The 20,797-nt window shown below is 43.4% G+C and overlaps 1 protein-coding gene across 1 annotated transcript in view; it reads left to right on the top strand.

The window, feature by feature from the left end:
- PIGK (phosphatidylinositol glycan anchor biosynthesis class K) overlaps window positions 1-20,797 on the top strand; it is a 585,228-nt gene that overhangs the window by 55,264 nt on the left and 509,167 nt on the right. The window contains exons 3-4 of the mRNA XM_044086844.1: window positions 4,269-4,386; window positions 13,857-13,967. Of these exons, the coding sequence (XP_043942779.1) occupies window positions 4,269-4,386; window positions 13,857-13,967 (229 nt within the window). The remainder of the gene's footprint in view (window positions 1-4,268; window positions 4,387-13,856; window positions 13,968-20,797) is intronic.

Here is a 20,797-nt window from a genome sequence, read left to right as displayed (position 1 = left end):
TGGTGGTGTCTCCATATTCTTAAAGGATACGCACACCTCTAGACTGGGAGCCCAGCATAATGCATCCGAGATACTTCAGGTACAACTAACACTGGGTGAGACAGCCATACAAGTCATAGCCTGCTACCAAACCCCAAACATGTCCCTAGACTCTCACTCCAACTTCTTAAGCATCTTGGAATCTATCAAGGTCCAAGCCAATACTTTCATACTGGGTGACTTCAGCTGCACTTCCATCAACTGGGAAAACTATTCAAGTACCAATGTACAGGCCCAACGCTTTCTGGAATTTATCAATTCCAGTGCCCTGGACCAGCTCATTCTGACCCCCACTATAGGAAGCAACATTCTCGACCTGGTTATCACCAACATGGGAGACCATTGCTCCACACCTATAGTCAATTCCTCCCTGGTTAAATCTGACCACAAACTGATCACCATGAAAGTCTCTATCTCACCTACACCCCCGCTAAGGTGACTTCCCTGAAAAACTTCTCTAAAGATGACTTTGGGCTCCTAAAAACAGAGGTGGCTAACTTCTCAGCACCCATGCCAACGGAAAATAGCTGCATGACTGCCGAATCAGACAACAGTGCACTGTATGAACATGTACACAAATGCATGGACCTTGCCATACAAATAGAACTAAGACGCTCTCCTCAAAAAAAAAAGGAAGCCAATTTGGTGGTCCCCAGCCATCAGTAAACTCTACAACAGAAGGAAGAAACTGTTGCAGAAAAAATGAAGTCACAAGACTGGAAAAACCTCCCTTATCAGTCTCAACAAAAAACTGAGATCCCTTATCAAATCCTGTAAAGCCAGCCATGAAGGCAGAATTGCGGCTGACACCAACAACAACCACAAAGCCTTCTATAGCTATATCAAAAACCTCAAAGGCAATACCCAGATTTGCTCTGCATTATAGCACAATGGCACCTCCTATACTGAGCCAACAGATATAGCCAACATACTGGCTGACAGATTCAGTGCCAACTTTGCACCCCCCCCCCCGCCAAGGGCCCTATCACAATACCAGAAGAAAGCCTGATACCCACCATTTCTGTGGCACAGGTAAAAGCTGCATTGTCCAAAGCCAAGAATACAGCGTCCATGGGACCTGATAATATCCCTAGCTGCATCCTGCATGAGCTGCAAAATGAACTGGCACCACATCTGTGTGCCCTGTTCAGTCACAGTCTTACTTCAGGCTAGGTCCCTAACGAATGGCACACTGCTACAGTCATCCTGTTCCATAAAGGGGGAGCAACTACAGACGCTGGGAACTATCGCCCCATTAGCCTGACTAGTCTGGTATGCAAAGCTATGGAGCGCATCATCATGGACCTGCTTAACAAAGATATAGGAAATCCCCAAACTCTTGACCCCACACAGTTTGGCTTTGTTAAGGGGAGATCCTGCATGCTGAACCTGGTTGACTTCTTTGAGGCAGTTACCAATGCTGTGGATGAGAGTAAGGCAGTGCATACAGCCTACCTTGACCTGGCCAAGGCCTTTGATACCATTCCCCACTCGGGTATCATTGATAAACTCACCAAACTAGGCATCAATCCTTACATCACTAGGTGGGTTGCAAATTGGCTCACAGACAGGACCCACAGAGTGAAAGTTGCAAATGCCAAGTCAGACTGCCGATCAGTCATGAGTAGAGTCCCACAGGGCTCATTCCTGGGCCCTCTGCTGTTTGGCATCTACTTCTCAGAAGTCCAGGCCAACACAGAAGGACACTGGCTGACCAAGTTCGCTGATGACTGAAACCTAGGAGTCATTATCAACTCCCCAACTGATGCAGACATCCTACAAAAGGGCCTCTCTGAGACCAGTGACTTGTGTCAGAACCATGGCCATGAAGCTTAACTCTAAAAAATGCATTATCATCCCCTTTGGAAAAAACTCAGTTCCCACAAATTACCACATTGATGGGAGCCCACTGAACACTGAAGGGGCCATAAGAGATCTGGGTATCCAGGTCGACAGCCACCTCACCTTCGACCACCACATTGCCACTGTGGTCAGAAAGTCCTTCTATGTGGCACATCTTATAACCAAAAGTTTCGCATCCAGGACGAAAGAGGTCATCATACCTCTCTACTCATCTCTCGTTAGACCAATCATTGAATATAACGCCCCGTTTGGCATGTACCTGACCAGACACCTACAACAGCTGGAGAGGCCACACAAGTACCTCACAAAAAGAGTCTTAGGCCTTAAACACATGACCTACATGGATAGACTCATGAAACTTCAGCTGTACTCAGTCTCTTATCGCCTGCTTAGAAGTGATCTCTGCTTGGCTTACAAAGCCATGCCTGACCCAGCCTTTACTTGAAATGCTACACCTAAAGAAATCCCAATTCCCCCACGCCACATGCTCCAGAGATCATAACCTCATTACCACAATTAACAGAACATGCTGGAGGGACAGGTTCATCTCCCAAAGACTGCCCATACTCTGGAATAAGCTTTCCATTCATGTGAAGCAGAGCACCTCGCTGGCCGTCTTCAAGAGAAATCTTGATAAGTGGATGGGTAACAGAAAGTTCACTCCAGGGATCATTCCAGTTGCCCTACTGGATATGGGCACTGTGAATTAACCTCGGGTGACACGGTGCCTGAGAATTTTTTTTGGGCTAGGCTTGTAAAGGTTCCAGGGCCATTAGCCTAGTACACACCTATGAACAGTGTTGTCATTATTTCTTTAAATTTCCTCACAAACATTAAGGGTGCACATAGGGTCACTTTAGCTTCTACACAGAAAGTGACTACTTATTTTGAGGTGGGTGGGGAAAGAGACAGGTACTATTCCCAGATATGATATGAGTATTCTCCCAAGGATTTGTCTTTTAATTTATTGCAGATTGGTGCTTCATCAGCTTTGAACATGAAAAGGTAGATGCAACTTATTTTTCCCTGAAATAAAAAGTAGGATTGAATTTCTTTTCTGTGTGCATGATTTTTGTTTAGGCTGTCATTGATCAGAAGAAAAAAAAACTGTAAAATGCACCTCCGAAAATCTTTAACTCCAAGGCTTCTGGGTGAATAGTAGCTCCCAGACCCCCACCTTAATTTGATTATTATGGGGTAGTGAGATGCAGGAAAAAGCAAATTTGGAGAGTAAGACTGAATTCTATTCCTTTTTCATGGTTTTATTCAGGCTATTCTTGGATAAAAAGGATGTTTAAAAAAACTTGTAAACTGCATCTCAGCACATCAACAAACCTTCTGGCTTCTGAGGGCCTAATGGCCCTTATACCCCCAGCTTAAGTCAGAGAGGGGATAACTTTTCTTTTTCTCTGTGTAAGTAATATCTCTAATGCATTGCTTGTGGAAGGCTTCTTTCTCATACTGATACATGCTACATTAGTTCTATAGATAAGGTATTCCTTCAGATCTGTTGTGGTTTATTTATAACCTTAGCATGTGTTCTATCAGATATATATTTGTTAAGTTGTAGTTCTTACTTAACTGAGTGGAGAGTTGTACTGCTTATTTAGCTTGTGTGTTTTATTTTCACTTCATGTGTAATAGTCATTATTAATCTAGATCTTGTTCATGCAGTCTGGTGCTTAATTATTCTGAATTCCATCTTTCAAAGCATCCCTGCTATATTAGTAATGCATTAAGATAAACTAAGGATGATACATACTGATGATTATTTTGTTTGTAAAGCTGTGTTCTTGTTACTGAATCAATTTTTGTACATTTACCAGTGGTAAAATGTACTTTTTTTGTACCCCCATGCTGATACTTTCAATCTAAAGAGGTGCTCAGGAACCTGAGTTAATAAGAAATAATTCTGTGAATTCCATCTGCTCACTTCACACCTGCACCATGGATTTAGTAGAAGAAAATAAAATTTTCTTTCCTTTTTTTAATAAATTTAAGCCTACATGTTTTCTGTATTGCCAGTTATTCTAGAGAACCTCTGTTGTAAGAACTAAGGTTAGATATTGATACCACTGTTATACATAAGACAGATGAACCTGTGGTACTGTGATTTCATTTATGTAGCTGCAGTATTGGAGCAAAATACAGATGTAATAAATGTTGTTTTAAGTGAAGTTTCACACTCTAAAACAAGCATGCTGTCAGCTTACATCTTATGATATCAATTCTGCAAGGTTATCTTATGTTATTAAAGTAGAACTTGAAGGTTTTGTTGCTGTGGTAACCAAATAGATTATATCACTATTCTGATGCTTTGCTAAAATTAGGCTAATGACAAAAGTAATGAGTATTTTTCCCCACAGGTACAATGAGTTGCTTTTTATAATTGACACATGCCAAGGGGCATCCATGTATGAAAGATTCTATTCTCCTAATATAATGGCCTTGGCTAGTAGCCAGGTTGGTGAAGACTCTCTTTCGGTATGTATTCTCACATTTCATTACCTGTATTTGCATATTTTTTAATGTCTTGAAAGAATGATGCTTCTAAAATCAATAGCTGAATAATTTTGACCAGGTTTTTGCAAAGTAAGGCTTTTTAATGTGTATACATTTTTAGTTGATAGTGAGATATATACATTTGTTGAACAGCTGTGTTGCATCCAGGCTTGAGAAAATGCCTGCAGTCTTTCCACTTATTTGAACAGGTGTGGTTGCATGCTGCATCATTTATACCGGATTATTGTCAAGTGTCAAAATTTATCAAGTGCTGAAGGCTTGGCTAGTCTTAAATTCAGTCCACACTGTGCCAGTTCTTCTTTGATTTTTACAGGTTCTTAGGTAAGTATTAAGCTAGCTGCCCTTGCAGGCCGTTAAGCCAAGCCAATTTCCCATCAAAGGTGACAATCAAAATCCTGTACCTTTTATCTGTAAGGTAAACCTCGTAACCATTACGCCAACCATGATCCCCAGTGTTTGCTGTGGCATCTTTTGCATTCTTCTGAGCTACCCCCCAACTCATAAAGACAGTTTATCATCTCATCTTGAAGGTGACACACTCAGGTGTGCAGTAAATCTCACCACCCATGCTGCACTGCAGTGTCAACAGTCTGTATTCTTGGCGTGGGAGTATAACCCACAGTCTTCTGCACCAAAGGGAAATGTGCTACCTGTTGCACAACTGACGCGACTAAATGTACAGATTTCTTGCACTGGTCAGGAATCGAACCTAGGTCAACTGCTTGGAAGGCAGCTATGCTCACTACTATACCACCAGTGCTGATTTTATTTTTCTTTTAATTAATCGATTCTTTCCTCTTATCCTGTTTGAATTGCAGAACCCAATTTTGCAGTATTTTTCATGTTAAGTTTTCATCATGGATCTAGGCAAGTCAACATTTTTTTAGATTGTTTTTGACCCTTCCTCCTACTAACTGCTTGCCTGCAGTGATCCTTTCATTTTTCTCCATCCCATAAGTGTTTAACACACTTCAGAGATTTCCCGTTTTTCTGGAGGATTTCCCTGTCAGTGCCCTCTTTTAAGTCAGCTCTGAGGTACAAGAATCAGTACCAAAGTCATTGTCATATTGTGTTGGATGGGAATTTAACTCAAATGTTCTTTTCCCTTGGCTGAGCTGTATATTAGCATATGCATTGCATGCATTACCTGTTCCTTACTTAGTGTTGCCTTTCATTTTGTAATTAGCTTACTGTATTTGTTTTACCCATGACGAGTTGAATAATATGTGTATCAAGGGATAGTCTCTGGTCTCGTTTAGAGGCTGCATTTTTGGAGGCATATTCCACAGGAGGATAGCAAGCCACTAACAGCTTAATCCTACTTTTGCTAGAAGGATCCCTGGGCATCATGTCTGCTACTCGAGCCCTGGTCTCTTGCTTTGTTGTCAGGTCTGACAACTCTGTGCCAGTGAAGCTTGAGTGTCAAATTTCGAAGATAGTATGTGACTGATGGACATCAAATATTTAACAATGGCCCTCCTCTGCAAAATAAGACAGAGACTTATACAATGAAACAAATGAAACAATATTGGAATAAGTAGTACTTGTACCTAATGCCAGCTTGGCAAGGCAGATCTGGGTCGTGATGTAGGGATTATAAAGCAATGTTTGTGTCTTTCCTTCTGATTGTATTTTTTTTCTTGTGTCTTTTCATATATGCATCATTTTATTCTAGGACTTTCTCTCTGGAACTGTTAATGTGAAGTTGTTAAATCTCGCCGTTTTTTCTCAGTGATGGGTTCAGAGCCGATCCTCGGCTCCGACACGGCCGATAGCAAGCTCAAGGTTTGCCAGTAGCTCAAGACCAGCCCCTTATCCCACAATGCACTGCTGGAATTACCTCAGATCTAGTTTGCCACGGCAAGAGAGATCTCGGTGATCCAGCTAGCTTGGACCATTTTAGAAACAAATCAACAGCAAGTCTAAAAAGTTTTCTTTTTGTTATATATATATCTAGTGTGTGTTAGTTCTATTGTATTTAGATAGTTTAGATAGTTTAAATAGTTTAAGAATTAGGGCCTTGTTGGCTTCTTAGTTTGTGTGGGCCTTTAGCCCCTTTTCCTACTATTAATCCCTTTAGTAGTTAGGCTTTTTCTGTGGGCCTCTTAGCCCCGTATTTGTATTATATATATATATATATATATATATATATATATATATATATATATATATATATATATATATATATATATATATATATATAATACTTTTGTAGATAGTGCCCGGTTTGGGCTTAGTTCTTTGTGAAACTAATTTACTATTTTTCTCTTCAGTATGTCGGATGATAAGGAGAGTTCCCATCCCAAATCGGGATTCAAAAAATGCCCAGATTGTGAGCAGAAAATGTCCATCACTGATGGACACATTCAATGTGTCTACTGCCTGGGGGCCAAGCACCTCCAAGACACATGTATCATTTGTCACTCCTTCTCTTCAAGAGTCCTCTTGAAGAGGAGGAGGAAACTTATAGACAGGGGATTGCTACAGCAATCTTTTTCGGAAGTTTTGAGTTGCCATGAAGGTGCTAGTACGTCCTGCAAATCCTCAAAATCCAAGTCATCAGATAAGGTCTCCAAAAAGGCTAAAGTTTCAGAAGGGGGGTCATTGGTTCCACAGTCATCGTAACCGAGTGTACCTTTGATTCGGAGCCAGCTGTCAGTATTGGAGCTGGTCTCTGAAGTTCCTTCTTCACCTCTGCTCCAGTCAGCACCTTCGGTGCACTCAGCTAAGTCCTCAGTCAGCCTTTCAGATTTGGACATGGATCGGCTAGTGCAGAAGCTTTTACAGGCACCAGGACTTGCCAAAATTGTTGTCGGCCCCGTCCAGCTCGTCGGTGCCGAAGATCATGGAACCGGACTTGTCTACTCCTCCTCCGAGCTGTACTGGACTCTTGGAGCCGAAGGAAGTTGAACCGATGGTGGTCGAACCCTTGGAGCCGATACCCGCACCGGGGTTATCGGCTCCATCTACTCGGATGTCCTCGGCGCCGACCAAGGGCTCTCGGAGCCAACGCTGTCCCGTCAGGTCCGGGAAAGATAGTCGCACCGACTTGTCGGTGCCGATTCTTCCTCTCAGGGCTTCGGCTCGGATGAGCTCGGTTCCTACCTCAGGCTCGGAGCCCAGGGTTTCGGTGCTGGAGGATCGGACAGTGCTCTCAGGTCCGTCCACTCCTTCTCGTCGGAGCCGTGGTGCCTTCGATGCTATGAGGAGAGGTTTTTCTCCAAAGACAACGTCAGCATTGGTTCAGCTTTCCCTCTCCCTCAAGCTCCTGTGTCTACTTCTGCATCTACCAACCCCTCTAATCGTAGCGACCCCGAGCCTCAAGTACCCCCACAGGGTGTCCCCTGCTCTTCTGAGACCTCCCCAGATCCTCCCACTGAGGAGGTACCCAGGAAGAGACTGTGCAAGAGGAGGCACTTAGACTCCCTACAGGAGTCTTTGACATCTGACACGGACTTAGATGAGTCAGAAGGGTCCCCTCGATCCTCCTCTGAGGATATCTCCTTTACAGAGATACTAGAGATCCTTAGTCAGAGGGGCGATTGGCAGTCCAAGACCCCTACTGAGGATGAGTCTGTGCTCTTGAAGGCTTTTGGGTCTCAACCTTCCACTTCTTGGGTGTCTCCGCCTTATGACAAGCTCATGGAACTGATCTCTCGTAAGGCATGGGAGTCACCGGAGGCCATGGAACCTGTCCCTCGTAGACCCAAAAAATTCATATCTGCCCCAGTAGATAAGCCATTTTTGACAAAAGGAGTGCCTGTGGATGCCATGGTGGTGGCTGCAGCCACCAAAAAGGAAGTATCTGAGACATCCTCTTCTATCCATCCCCTAACAGAGATTCTAGGGTTATGGATAGATATGGGAAGCGCATGTTTAGTTCAGCGACTTTTTCTCTGCGATCACTGAACTACTTGACCCATTTTACAAGACTACAGAGAGATCTCCTGAAAGAGCTAGGAGATACTCTCCAAGGTACAGTAGCTGCAGTAGTGGCCGACAAAGTCAACGCCCAGCTCACTACCCTAAACTCAGTAGTGAACTCATCCATGCGTCTCATATCCTATGCAGCTGATGGTTCGAGTAGAGCCGCTAGTTCGGGCATTGCTCTTCCCAGACAAGCCTGGATGCCTCTGTTCCTTTGTGGAACCCTTCAAGTCTTCCTTTATTAATACCCCATTCGATGGCTCATCACTGTTTGGGCCCAAAGTAAAGGAAACTTTAACCAGGTGTGAGCAGGAAGGCAAGACTTTATCTGCCGTTGGGGTCCGTTTTTCCACTCCTACTCGGCCCTACCCCAAGGGCCCTGGGGGGGGGATGTGGTTCCGAAAAACTCAGGCAGCCTTTTGGGACACACGTGGTGAAACCCCCTCTAGAGGCAGAGGAGGGGGTTATAATGGAAGACGCCACCCCCGTGGCAGAGGGGGTCCGCAGCAACAGGGTGACAGGGGTCAGTTCTCCGGTCAGTTCTACCAGCGCCCCTGAAAGGGGGCCCAACTGTTCGACTCTGGAGGCAGACGGGGGTTGCTTGCCTTTGTACCCAGAAGCCTGGCTAAACATAACATCGGATACATGGGTACAAAGCATCAATTCCAGCGGATATTTCATACCGTTCTTTACCCCACCCATTCCTATCAAAAAAAATCCCAGATGTTCCACCCAATATCAGGGAACAAGCAATTGTAGAGGTCCACAGATTGCTAGAAAAAAGAGTCATCTAACCAGTCCCAGCAGACTGAGTCAGATTCGGAACTTACTCAAGATTCTTTATGGTACCAAAGAAAACAGGGGACTGGAGACCTATCTTGTACCTCAACAAACTCAACAACTTGGTAAAGAAAGAGAAGTTCCGAATGGTTACGCTTCAGTCCATTCTTCCCTTTTAGGGAAAGGCGATTGGATGTGCTCCATAGATCTCAAGGACGTGTACTATCACATAAAGATGGACAGACGCTCCAGAGATCATCTGCGCTTCCGGCTGGGAGCTAGTCATTACCAGTTTCGAGCCCTGCCCTTTGGTCTCACTTCAGCCCCCAGAGAGTTCACCAAATGTATGGCAGTGGTCACGGCTCACCTGAAGCGTCTAGGATTCCAGGTGTTTCCATACTTAGACGATTGGCTCCTCACCGCTACCACCAGGCATCAGTTGACTCAGGCAACACAATACACTCTGACATCAATTAGGCATTACGATCAACTTCGAAAAGTCAGCCTTATCGCCATCTCAGCATACCGTTTTTATAGGAGCAGAATTAGATACCTCAACCACCACTCTACATCTCCCTTTCGAAAGAGTCTCTCTTCTCCGCCAAAACGCCAGCTCACTGGCGTCAAAGAACAAAGCTACAGCAGCCGGAGGTATTGAAAGTAATAGGTTTGATGGCAGCAGCAATCCTGGCTATACCACTCGCAAGGATGCATATGCGAATCCTTCATTGGCTCCTCTTCGTTCAGTGGTCTTACCAGAAACTACCAATGCACCACATGATTCTTATCACGGATTCTTGCAGGAGAGACCTTCGGTGGTGGTTGACGTCTCTTCATGTTACAATAGGAAGACCCTTTGTCTCCCCCCCCCAGTAGCCACTGTGACCACGGACGCTTCCCTGATAGGGTGTGGGGGGGCATTTTCAGGGAAAGACTGCCCAAGGCACATGGACAGATCAAGAATCACGTCTGCACATCAATGTTCTAGAGCTGAGAGCGGTACTTCTAGCTTTGCAGTACTTTCAGGACTCTCTCCCTCTAGGGACTATTGCAATTCAGACCGACAACATGTCAGTAGTCTGGTACTTGAACAAGCAAGGCGGAACCAAGTCTTACCCCCTTTGTCGAGAAGCCCTCAGGGTTTGGCAATGGGCTGTGTCATCCCAGTGTTTTCTGTTAGCAACGCACATCCCAGGGAAATCCAATGTCATAGCGGACAAGCTAAGCAGGGCAATATTACTCCCTCATGAGTGGTCTCTCAAACAACAGGTTGCGGAGTTGATTTTCTGCAATTGGGGCCAGCCTTGCTGTGACCTTTTTGCCAGCCACTTCAATTCAAAATGCAGAAGCTACTTTGCCCTGATACCACCTCCGGGTCATCCCCCGAGAGATGCACTGTTACACGATTGGCCCCCAGGTCTCCTTTATGCATTTCCACCCTTCCCATTAATACCCAGATTTTTACAGAAAGCAGAATCGCTGGGAAGGAAGGTTATACTCATAGCCCCCTACTGGCCTCGACAGATTTGGTTTCCATTTCTCCACCATCATCTGTTGGAGGATCCATGGATCCTGGACCCAGTTCCGGACCTTCTGATGCACCCATCAGGGGACCTTCATCCTTCTCTGCAGTCCCTGAAACTGACTGCTTGGCTAATCCACTTCCCCTAATTGCCAGGCTTCATTTAATTTCAGAAGATACAAGACAGATTCTCTTGTCTTCTCACAAGCCATCTACCAGGAAACTATATGGCAGTAAATGGAAAAGGTTCTCAATTTGGGCCAACGCGCAGAACATTGACCCTTTTCAAGCTCCACTATCTTCCATTTTGGAATTTTTGACAAAAATTTTTAAGAAAGGGGCAGCAGCTGGTACAGTTCGATTTCACTTAGCTGCTATCTCAAATTTTCACCGTGGTCTTGATGGCTCAAATATTATGAGCCATAAATTATCCAGAACCTTCCTTAAAGGTGTTCTTCATATGAGACCTCCGATCAAAATTCCCTTTTCTCCCTGGAATTTAAACCTCATGCTGTCTCAACTTATTCTTCCTCCCTTTGAACCAGCTTTTTCTTGTGCTTTAAAATTCTTATCTTGGAAGACAAATGTTCTTGTGGCCATTATGTCTGCCCACAGAGTGTGAGAACTTCAAGCATTATCCATCAGACCACCCTACATGATCTTCCATGCTGATAGAGTATCTCTCAGAACAAACCCCTCATTTTTACCTAAAGTGTGTTCTGAGTCAAATATCGATCAGGTCATTGAACTACCAGTGTTCTTTCCCAACCACTCTAGCAAATTGGAATGTATGCTGCATAAACTTGATGTTCACAGACAGCTCAGATTTTATCTTGACAGAACTAAGGATATTAGGAAATCAGATCAACTTTTTGTATCCTTTTCAGAAGTAAGAAAAGGCAATCCAGTGGCTAAAACAACCTTATCTAAATGGTTATCCGATTGTATATCCTTTGTGTATGAAAATGCGAACATGTCTTTAACGCACAAACCAGAAGCTCATTCTACCAGAACTGTCTCTACCTCTTCTGCTTTTCAAGCTAAATTGCCCCTTGATGATATTTGCGCTGCAGCTACTTGGTCCAAGCCTCATACCTTTGTCAAACATTACAAAGTAGATAAGGCTTCTAGGGACAGGTCTTCCTTTGGTTCTGCAGTACTGAAGAACATACTCCCATGAGCCACCCAGGGTTGAGGGTGCTAGGGACGCTACCCGTCAGTGAGAATAAATGGCAAGATTTAACAACTTCACATATAGAAGTTATGTACTTACCATAACGTTCCATGTGAGTTATTTATCTCGCCTTTATTCTCACGTCCCTCCCTCCTTCCCCCCTCCTGGCTGACTGTTGACTTAGAGGCTAGTGCCATCCTGGTTTTTCAATATTTCTTCTTTCCCTTTGGGAACTGTTCGGCCGTGTCGGAGCCGAGGATCGGCTCCGAACCCATCAGTGAGAATAAAGGCGAGATAAACAACTCACTTGGAATGTTATGGTAAGTACATAACTTCTATTTCTCTTGCGTCCCAATAGTTTTTGCTTAATAAGCAGTCACAGGAATCCAAGAATATCTGAAATTCAGGCTGCCTTGCTAAGCCTTTTTTGGTTGTCTGTATTTTTCTTCTGCTGCTTTTGATATTATTCAGAGAATGCAATCTGTTCTGTATATAGTTACCTAAATATCAGGAGCAATTTGTTTAATTTCATTAAATCTAGTCCCTTGTCTACTGACTTGGCCTCTGCAGTTAACATCTTACTTTTAGACCTTTGTCAACAGCACTGCAACTGTTAACAGAAGATAATGTGTTTACTTATTTTGCTTTTAAGATTACCAGTTAGAAACAAGCTTTTGGTTCAGTGGCTTTTTGTAATGGAAACACTTTCAAGAAAATGTTTTGTAATCCTGTCCTGAGGTTAATGTTCATTCATAGGTAAGTACTACAATAGCTGCCCTTGCAGGCCAATTTCCCTTTTTCTGCTTGAAACAACGTATCTCATTTAGTTGTAGATTGGCCTTACCCAGCCTGTGGTTAATAAGTATATACTCAAGCACAGTGAGGCTAGGTACCCGAAATGACCAGGAAACAAACACCAAAAACACAGGTACCAGGTGGGGTTAACCAAGCACTAGACACGAACCACGAGCCAAAATGTGGAAGTAACATCAGTTTATTCAGTACATGTGCTGAATAAACTGCAGTTACTTCCACATTTTGGCTCATGGTTCGTGTCGATGTGCTGAATAAACTGCTGTTAATTCCACATTTTGGCTTGTGGTTCCTGTCTAGTGCTTGGTTAATAAGTATATATTACTCCTAATGAGAATAACTGGGATCAAACTGTAGATAATTTGAGGTAACCCAGGCATGGGATAAAGCATTTAGGAGCTGCATCTGTCCATTAGTAGTACAGGAGGCATTCATGGGGTAAATTTTCTCTTTCCCATCCATAGATCTTAGTTGGTCTTGAAAATTGATGCAGATGAACTTTGTTTTATGTGGATGGGGAGTCTATTCTATTCCATAGTGGCAGTATCCTCTGTGAGATATGCCTCTCTCTCCAAACCATTCTGTTGATATTGCAGAAGACGTTTAGAGTATTTCTGATGCAGTTTGACTTGCTAATCCATCAGTAATGGGTTGGAGGATGCCTTGTATGTCAGACACAAGTCACCTCTTAGCAGTCTGTAGGACACTGAGTATAGTTAAAGGACTTGGTGTCAGTCCATATAGGGCATATTGTTTAGGCCTTGTATCCTTTTAGTAACGTATTACTGTGGGGGGTTTAGTTGTTGCATGTGTTTGGACAGATGCATGCCAAACGAGGCATTATATTCCATGACTGGCCTAATGAGGACTGTGTAAAGGGGACAGTAACAACACTACATCTAGACACATTCATTAGATTAGATCATTTAAATAATATACTTAAACTTGATTCAATATATTTACTTTCTCTGAAAAAAATGCATGATATTTGCATTTGTTGTGATTTAAATTTTTCTTTTAGGGAAGTTTTTACTCTTTTCTTTGAAATATGTTAAATTATTCCTTTTAGCATACTACATTGCATTGCTTAGACATGTGTCTTTAAACACTTATGAAATAATTTGTGCTATAAATTGGACTTAGTTGTTTGATTTGTGCAACTGTGTTGATAACAGTGTGCTGATACAAATATACATTTTTTTTTATTTTGTTTAGCACCAGCCTGATCTTGGAATTGGTGTTCATCTGATGGACCGATATACTTATTACCTGTTGGAGTTTTTGGAAGGAATTCATCCAGCCAGTCAAGCTAACATGAATGATTTGGTAAGTTATAACACTGCTACTACTGCACGTTTCTTTCTGTCTGTTGTTTCTTCCTCTCCCTAAATGAACCTGTTTGGTTTTAAAGTAATTTTATTAATTTGATATTACATTAGCATTTTTGTTATAAATTGTTACTGTAGCATGACAGTTGTTACTCCCAGAATTATATAGTCAGAGAGCGCTAACTAAAGTTTTTTGCAATAGTTATGTTAGTCTGAGTTGTCCAGTATTGATCAGGAAATCTAGTAAAATGAACCTGCTTGACCTGTTCAGTTATTCAGAATTGCAGACGAATATAAAGACCATCTTAGATTTGCTGCTGACTTTGAGTTTTGACAGTCTGCAAGTGACAGTCCTGAGAAGATCTGATATAAGTTGTTTGTTCGGAAACAAAAAAGAATTGTACAAATAAGGAATGTTTGGATCGCCTACTCAGCTCTTTTCCCTGCATGTAAAATAATTTATAGTTATTTTGTTAAACTGATGTTTGTTTTTTATGATCATCAGTAAAACAGATTTGTATCGGTTCCTCACAATTTTGAATTTTTTCACTGTTTTTGGTTTTGTGGCTTCCTCAGGTAGGCTGTTGATTATCCTTTCTCCTCCCATGTGCAAAACATTGGTTGTCATTGCCTCTCTGATGTCCTCTTCTTTCTTTTAATTGTGCTATCTTACCTATTTTTTTTTTTGCTTGCTGTCACTCATCATCCCCCTTTCAGCTAATTAGCCCATTTATTCTGCATGATGGGGGCAAGAGTCAACTTGGAGGGGCCATAATTCAGATAGCCATCGAGTGATTTGTGACTGTTTCTGTTTTCGATTCCTAACTTCCTCCATGTACTTGACATAGTGTGGGGGTGCTGACATGCAGTGGGTCTTCTGCGGCGGACATCACCTCACTTCCACAGATCATCCCCTTCATGCAGCCCCTACCACAAGTGTTGGAACAGCAAATCAGGCCACAAACACCTGGGTCACAGACGGAACTCCATCACTCTGCACAGTGGAGACAGGCATTCCTTTACTTTTGTGCTTTGTATTTTCTAAAAAAAAGTACTGCTATCCTGAATATAAGTTGTCTGGAGGTGTTTGACAGTTCTTTGACATTTTCTAATATGTTTGTCACATTTCTTGTTTCCTTGATGGTATTATGCATGCATGGTAGAACTGCCTTAATTAGAGTTTAGCTGGGAATTCTCTGTTAAGTTCAGAAATTGTCAGTAAATTAAATTATTTTTTATGCATGTATAATTTGTTGACTTTGGTAGTCCCACTAAATGCTTAACTCAGTAGTAGATACAGCAGTCATTTCTTTGGCCACATCATAGAAGTCTAGAATTGTGCCAGGTTTGACCACTGTCCTTATCACCCCTTCTGATGAGGAGTCAGTGTAACCTGAAGGCTTTGGTCTCAACCTTCAGCTTCTTGGGTGTCTCCACCTTTCGATGAGCTGTTAGATTTAGTTAGTCGAAAGGTGTGAGAAACTCCTGATGCCGTGGAACCAGTCCCCAGAAGGCCAAACAAATGTCTTTCAGCTCCTAGAGAAAAAGAATTTTTGACCAAAGGTATGCCTGCAGATGCCATGGTGGTGGCAGCAGCCACAAAGAAGGAACTAGCGGAAACTTGCTCATCTGTCCACCCACCGAACAAAGAGTCCCGAACGATGGACAGATATGGGAAGCGTATTTTTTCTTCAGCGGCTTTTACACTCAGATCGCTGAATTACCTCACCCATTTCACTAGGCTTCAAAGAGATCTCCTAAAAGAGCTAGGAGATACTCTCCAAGGTACTTTAACTGAAGGTGTCCCTGAGAAGGTTACTGCTCAGTTGTCCACCTTAAACTCTATTGTTAACTTCTCCATGAGGCTGATATCTTACACAGCAGATAGAGTGAGCAGGGCAGCGGGTTCAGGAGTTTCCCTTAGGAGACACTCCTGGATGCGCTTATGTAACTTTGCGGAGCCCTTCAAATCTACATTTACCAATGCCCCCTTTAACGGTTCCTCTCTGTTTGGACCAAAGGTAAAAGATACACTCACCAGATGCGAGCAGGAAGGGAAGACTCTGTTTGCCGTTGGAATATGTTTTCCCGTCCCTTCTAGACCATACCCTAAATGTCAGAGAGGCGGAAAAATGTGGTTCAAGAAATCTCAGAGATTTTTCCCCAGGCGCACAAGGTGATTCCTTCTGCAGAGGCAGAGGAGGAGGAAATAATGGTAGACGTCGCCCTAGAGGCAGGGGGGGTCCGCAAAACCAGGGTGGCTGCGATTCCTTTCGTTGACGTCCCTATCAGTGCTCCTGATAAGTGGGGCCCGACTGCACTTCTCTGGAGCCAATTGGGGGTCGCTTATCTTTGTACCCAGAAGCCTGGCATTGCATCACACAAGATAAGTGCGTACAAAGAATAATTTCCAGAAGATACCCCATCCCTTCTCTTTTCCACCTCATCTAACCAAGAAAATCCCGGATGTTCCACCCAATCACAGGGATCAGGCAACTATAGAAGTCCAAACGTTGCTTCAAAAGACAGTCATCCAAACCGTCCCTGCAGACCAGATAGGATTCGGAACCTATTTCAGATTCTTTTTAGTGCCAAAATGAACAGAGGACTGGAGGCATATCTTGAATCTCAGCAAGTTAAACAAATCAGTGAAGAAGTCTAAGTTCCGAATGGTAACAATTCAGTGTATACTCCCTCTGTTAGGGAAAGACAATTGAATGTGCTCCATAGACCTCCAAGATGCATACTACCAAATAAAAATGGACAGAGCATCAAGGAGTCATTTATGCTTCCAGCTGGGAGCCTGTCATTACCATTTTCGTGCTCTGCCCTTTGGTCTCACCACAGCCCCCAAGGTGTTCACCAAATGCATGGCGGTAGTAATGGCCCACTTGAGATGTCTTGGATTCCAAGTGTTTCCATACCTGGACAACTGGCTCCTGACTGCCACCACCAGGCACCTACTTCTATAAGCCAGGGATTCAACCGTCTGAGTCTGCACTCAGCTGGGCATTACTATAAATTGGGAAAAGTCTGCCTTATTGCCCTCTCAATATGTGACTTTTATAGGCGCAGAAATAGACACAGTCGCAATGATGGCTAGCCTTCTTTCAGACAGAGTGCAAAATCTAAGACAACAAATATACAGCCTGCTTCCCCAACACAAGGTCAAAGCGAAGACAGTGCTCAAACTTCTAGGAACCATGGCCTCTACCGTAACTCTAGTTCCGCTAGCCAGACTACATATGAGAATCCTACAATGGCTACTTTTTTCCCAGTGGTTTCTTCAGCAACTGCCTCTGTCTCATCCCATTTTAGTAATGGAATTTTGCAAAAAGGACCTTCGTTGGTGGATCCAGTCCAATCGACTAACGATAGGGAGACCATTCATTCCTTGCCAACCCATTGCTACTGTGACCACGGATGCCTCCCAGATGGGGTGGGGGGGCATTATCTGGGAAGGACAGTCCAAGGCACATGGCAAGAACACGAGGATCACTCGCATATCAATGTTCTAGAGATGAGAACAGTGCTACTAGCGTTGCAAGCACTTCACAACTTTCTTCCTCTAGGGACAATAGCAATTCAATCAAACAATGTGTCAGTGATATGGTATATAAGCAAACAAGGGGGAACCAGATCCTACCCCCTATGTCGAGAGGCTCTACGAGTTTGGCAGTGGGTGATGTCTTCCCAACACTTTCTAGATGTTCTTCGTGTTTCGCTGTTGCAGTCATCACAATTGGATTATCTGCTTGCAGTATGCCTCAGTCGGTGTGATTAACAAAGTCTTGGGTCCTGCGTCGGTTGCTGTCTCATCTTCCATGACGTCAGGTAGTCAGGGGTATAAAGCATGCAGCCGACGCCATTACATCAGTCTTTCTTGCGGTGTGGTGCCCGAAGCAGTAGCAGTTCACAAGTGCCAGTCGTCCAACTCCTGAAAATTTTGTTTTCGAGTTTCAGAACCAAAGTCTTCAACTAAAGCTAAGTACCCCGTTGGGCAAACTTTTTCTTACTCCAAACCGATGTCAGTAAAAGTAAATAATTGCATTTCTTGTGGAAAGCAAAAACCTCCTAAAGATTTCCATTTGTACTGTATTCCTTGCCCATGCCCTGACAACGACGTACCTCGCTGTCGGTTTTGTGCCTTATTTAAGCAACGAACTATTCGTCGTTGGTATATTTAAGTTTCTAAATATTTGGTGCTCGGTTCAGTTATTGACATATGTCTTCGGTAAGCCATCCAACTACCGACATTCCGAAAAAACGCAAAGATAAAGACAGAGGCAGGCCGCCTAGGTCCAAAGCTGCCGACGACGCTTCTCCTAAGCTAGTCGCTAGTTCACCGGTACTCAGTGAGGCTCTTTCGCAGCCCCTGATACCCGCTACTTCAGATTCATAGGCCTCTACTGAGACCCATTCGGAGTCCGGTATGCCGCGAGATGCTTCAACTGTGGAACCTGCGGATGTCTCTACCTTGGATAGGTCCGGAGCTGCTGTGCAGGCACCAGCTTCTGAGGGTGTATTCAGGCCTACTGACTTACATATTAAACCAACGCCATCTTCTTCTTCAAGGCCTAAAACTCGAACCATGCCTAGAAAACCAATGCCCAGACCACATAGTCTGGCCTCTATGCCTAAAAAACAAATGATAAGAATGGCTGAAGACCTTATTACTTTAATCAGGGGAAGCCAACCTTCCCCGTCTAAAAGACTTAGGACTGAGTTTGCTTATGATACTTCTGACCAGGATTCTGAAATTTCTGTTTCTTCTGATGACCAAGATTTACCCATATCTACCTATGAGGATTCTGATGCTGAGGACTCTATTCCATCTGCTTTCCCCCCCAGAGGATTTCTCTTTTGGTGAAACCTTGCATACTCTCAGGGAGCATTTTCGTTGGGAAAGCCAGGATTTCTCTGATTCTAAAAAGAGGCTTAGGGATTTCTTACTCCTGCCTCAGCACAGGCCTTTAGCTATCCCTCCTGTACTAGACATTGTTGATGATGCCTTTTCAGAATCTAGCTTGGCCCCTGACTCTTTACCTCCTGCTCCCAGGAAACCTGATAGATATTACAGGGTTCTTGACTCTCACAAATTCCTTTTTAAAAACCCTACTGCGGATCCTGAGACCATTTCACAGGGACCCACGGCCATTAAGAGTACTACTGCCAAAAATCCTACCCCCTCTGATAGAGACTCCAGGGCACTGGATAGATGGGGGTAAGAAGGTATACACTTCTGCAACTTTGGCCATTAGGGCCTTAAACTGCCAGTTTCATATGTTAAAGTATCAGCAGCATATTATTGGATTGCTTAAACAGAAAATTATGTTGATTCCTGATTGTGCTGAAAATAAGGATTTACAGGATTTAATGCATTCTTCTGAACAGGTTGGAGAACATACTTTGCAATGTGGTTTTGATTCACTAGAGGCATCTTGCAGGGTTGCTGTCACTGGGTCTGTACTTAGAAGGCATGCTTGGCTTAAGGAGCAATCCTTGCCAGATCATGTTAAAGCTAAATTACTGGATGCTCCCTTAAATCAGGACCGCCTGTTTGGCAACAAAGCAGAAGAAGTACTTAACAAGATGGAGGAAAAAGCTAAATCTATGCAAACTGTTAAAGATTTCCTACAAGTATAACCTCCAAGATTTAGTAGGCATTGGCCCTCTAAGAATTGGTCCTTTTTTGCCTCTTCCAGGCCTTCTCAGTCCAAACCCAGATCCAGCAGAACACCCAGGCTTCAGTCCCAGGGTACGCACAGGACTAAGCAGTGGGGGGCTCCCACTTCCGAATCAGGGAGTAGTAAGACTCCCCTGTATGGTAAACTGTCTCAATAACTTGACTTTAAAACTTCCAAGCACTTTTCAACTGACTGCTTTGTTAGGGGGAAAGATTGCTCTGCAGGCAAAAAACTGGGAACTCATTACGCAGGACAAATGGGTTTTAAATGTAGTTTCCCAAGGATACAGATTTCACTTCCACATGTTACCAACCCCAAATGGTTGGCCAGATCTACCCCCAAATCAGTGGGCAGAGGCTCAGAAGCAAGTACTCTCTCTCTTAAGCATAAAAGCTATTCAAACTGTACCTGAAGAGGAAAAGGGACAAGGTTTCTTCTCAAGACTTTTCCTGGCACCCAGAAAAGACACAACTCATGGTGTCCTATCCTGGACATGTCTACCTTAAACACCTTTTTGGTGATTCCAAAATTCAAGATGCTAACTCTTCACCAGTTGCTTCCTATGCTAGGCAAAGATGCCTGGTTGGCAACACTCGATTTAAAGGAAGCCTACCTGCACATCCCAATCAGGGAATCTTGCAGAAGATACCTACGCTTCAATGCAGGCTACATGCACTATCAGTTCTCTGCACTACTCTTTGGCTTATCTACTGCGCCCAGGGTATTCACAAAGTGCCTAGCTCCAGTCATTGCATTTTGCAGGCAAAGAAATATTCAAATATACCCATACCTGGACGATTGTCTAATTCAGGCAGAAAGCCAGGACATACTTCTGAATCATCTGGCATTTGTACAAAAGGTGCTAACTTGTCTGGGGTACACCATAAATGCAAAGAAATCACAACAGGTACCTTGTTAACAAATTATATTCCTGGGAGCAAGCTTGAATACAACTTCCCAGATGGCTTTCCTCATGCCAGAGAAACAAATTCATTTGACAACGTACTTCAAACTAATTGCCACAAAAACCCTGCTATCTGCAAGGCAAATACTGCAAGCCTTGGAGTTCATAGCTTCCTGCATTCTGCTAATTCCATATGCAAGACAGCATATGAGGAAACTACAATGGTATCTAAAAAGC

The sequence above is a fragment of the Protopterus annectens genome, chromosome 10.part0 (genome assembly GCF_019279795.1).
Source record: "Protopterus annectens isolate FY-2018-M chromosome 10.part0, PAN1.0, whole genome shotgun sequence".
Lineage (NCBI taxonomy): Eukaryota > Metazoa > Chordata > Ceratodontiformes > Protopteridae > Protopterus > Protopterus annectens.
Note: the sequence above shows the minus strand (reverse complement) of the source record. Positions and strands in the feature narration are given on the sequence as shown.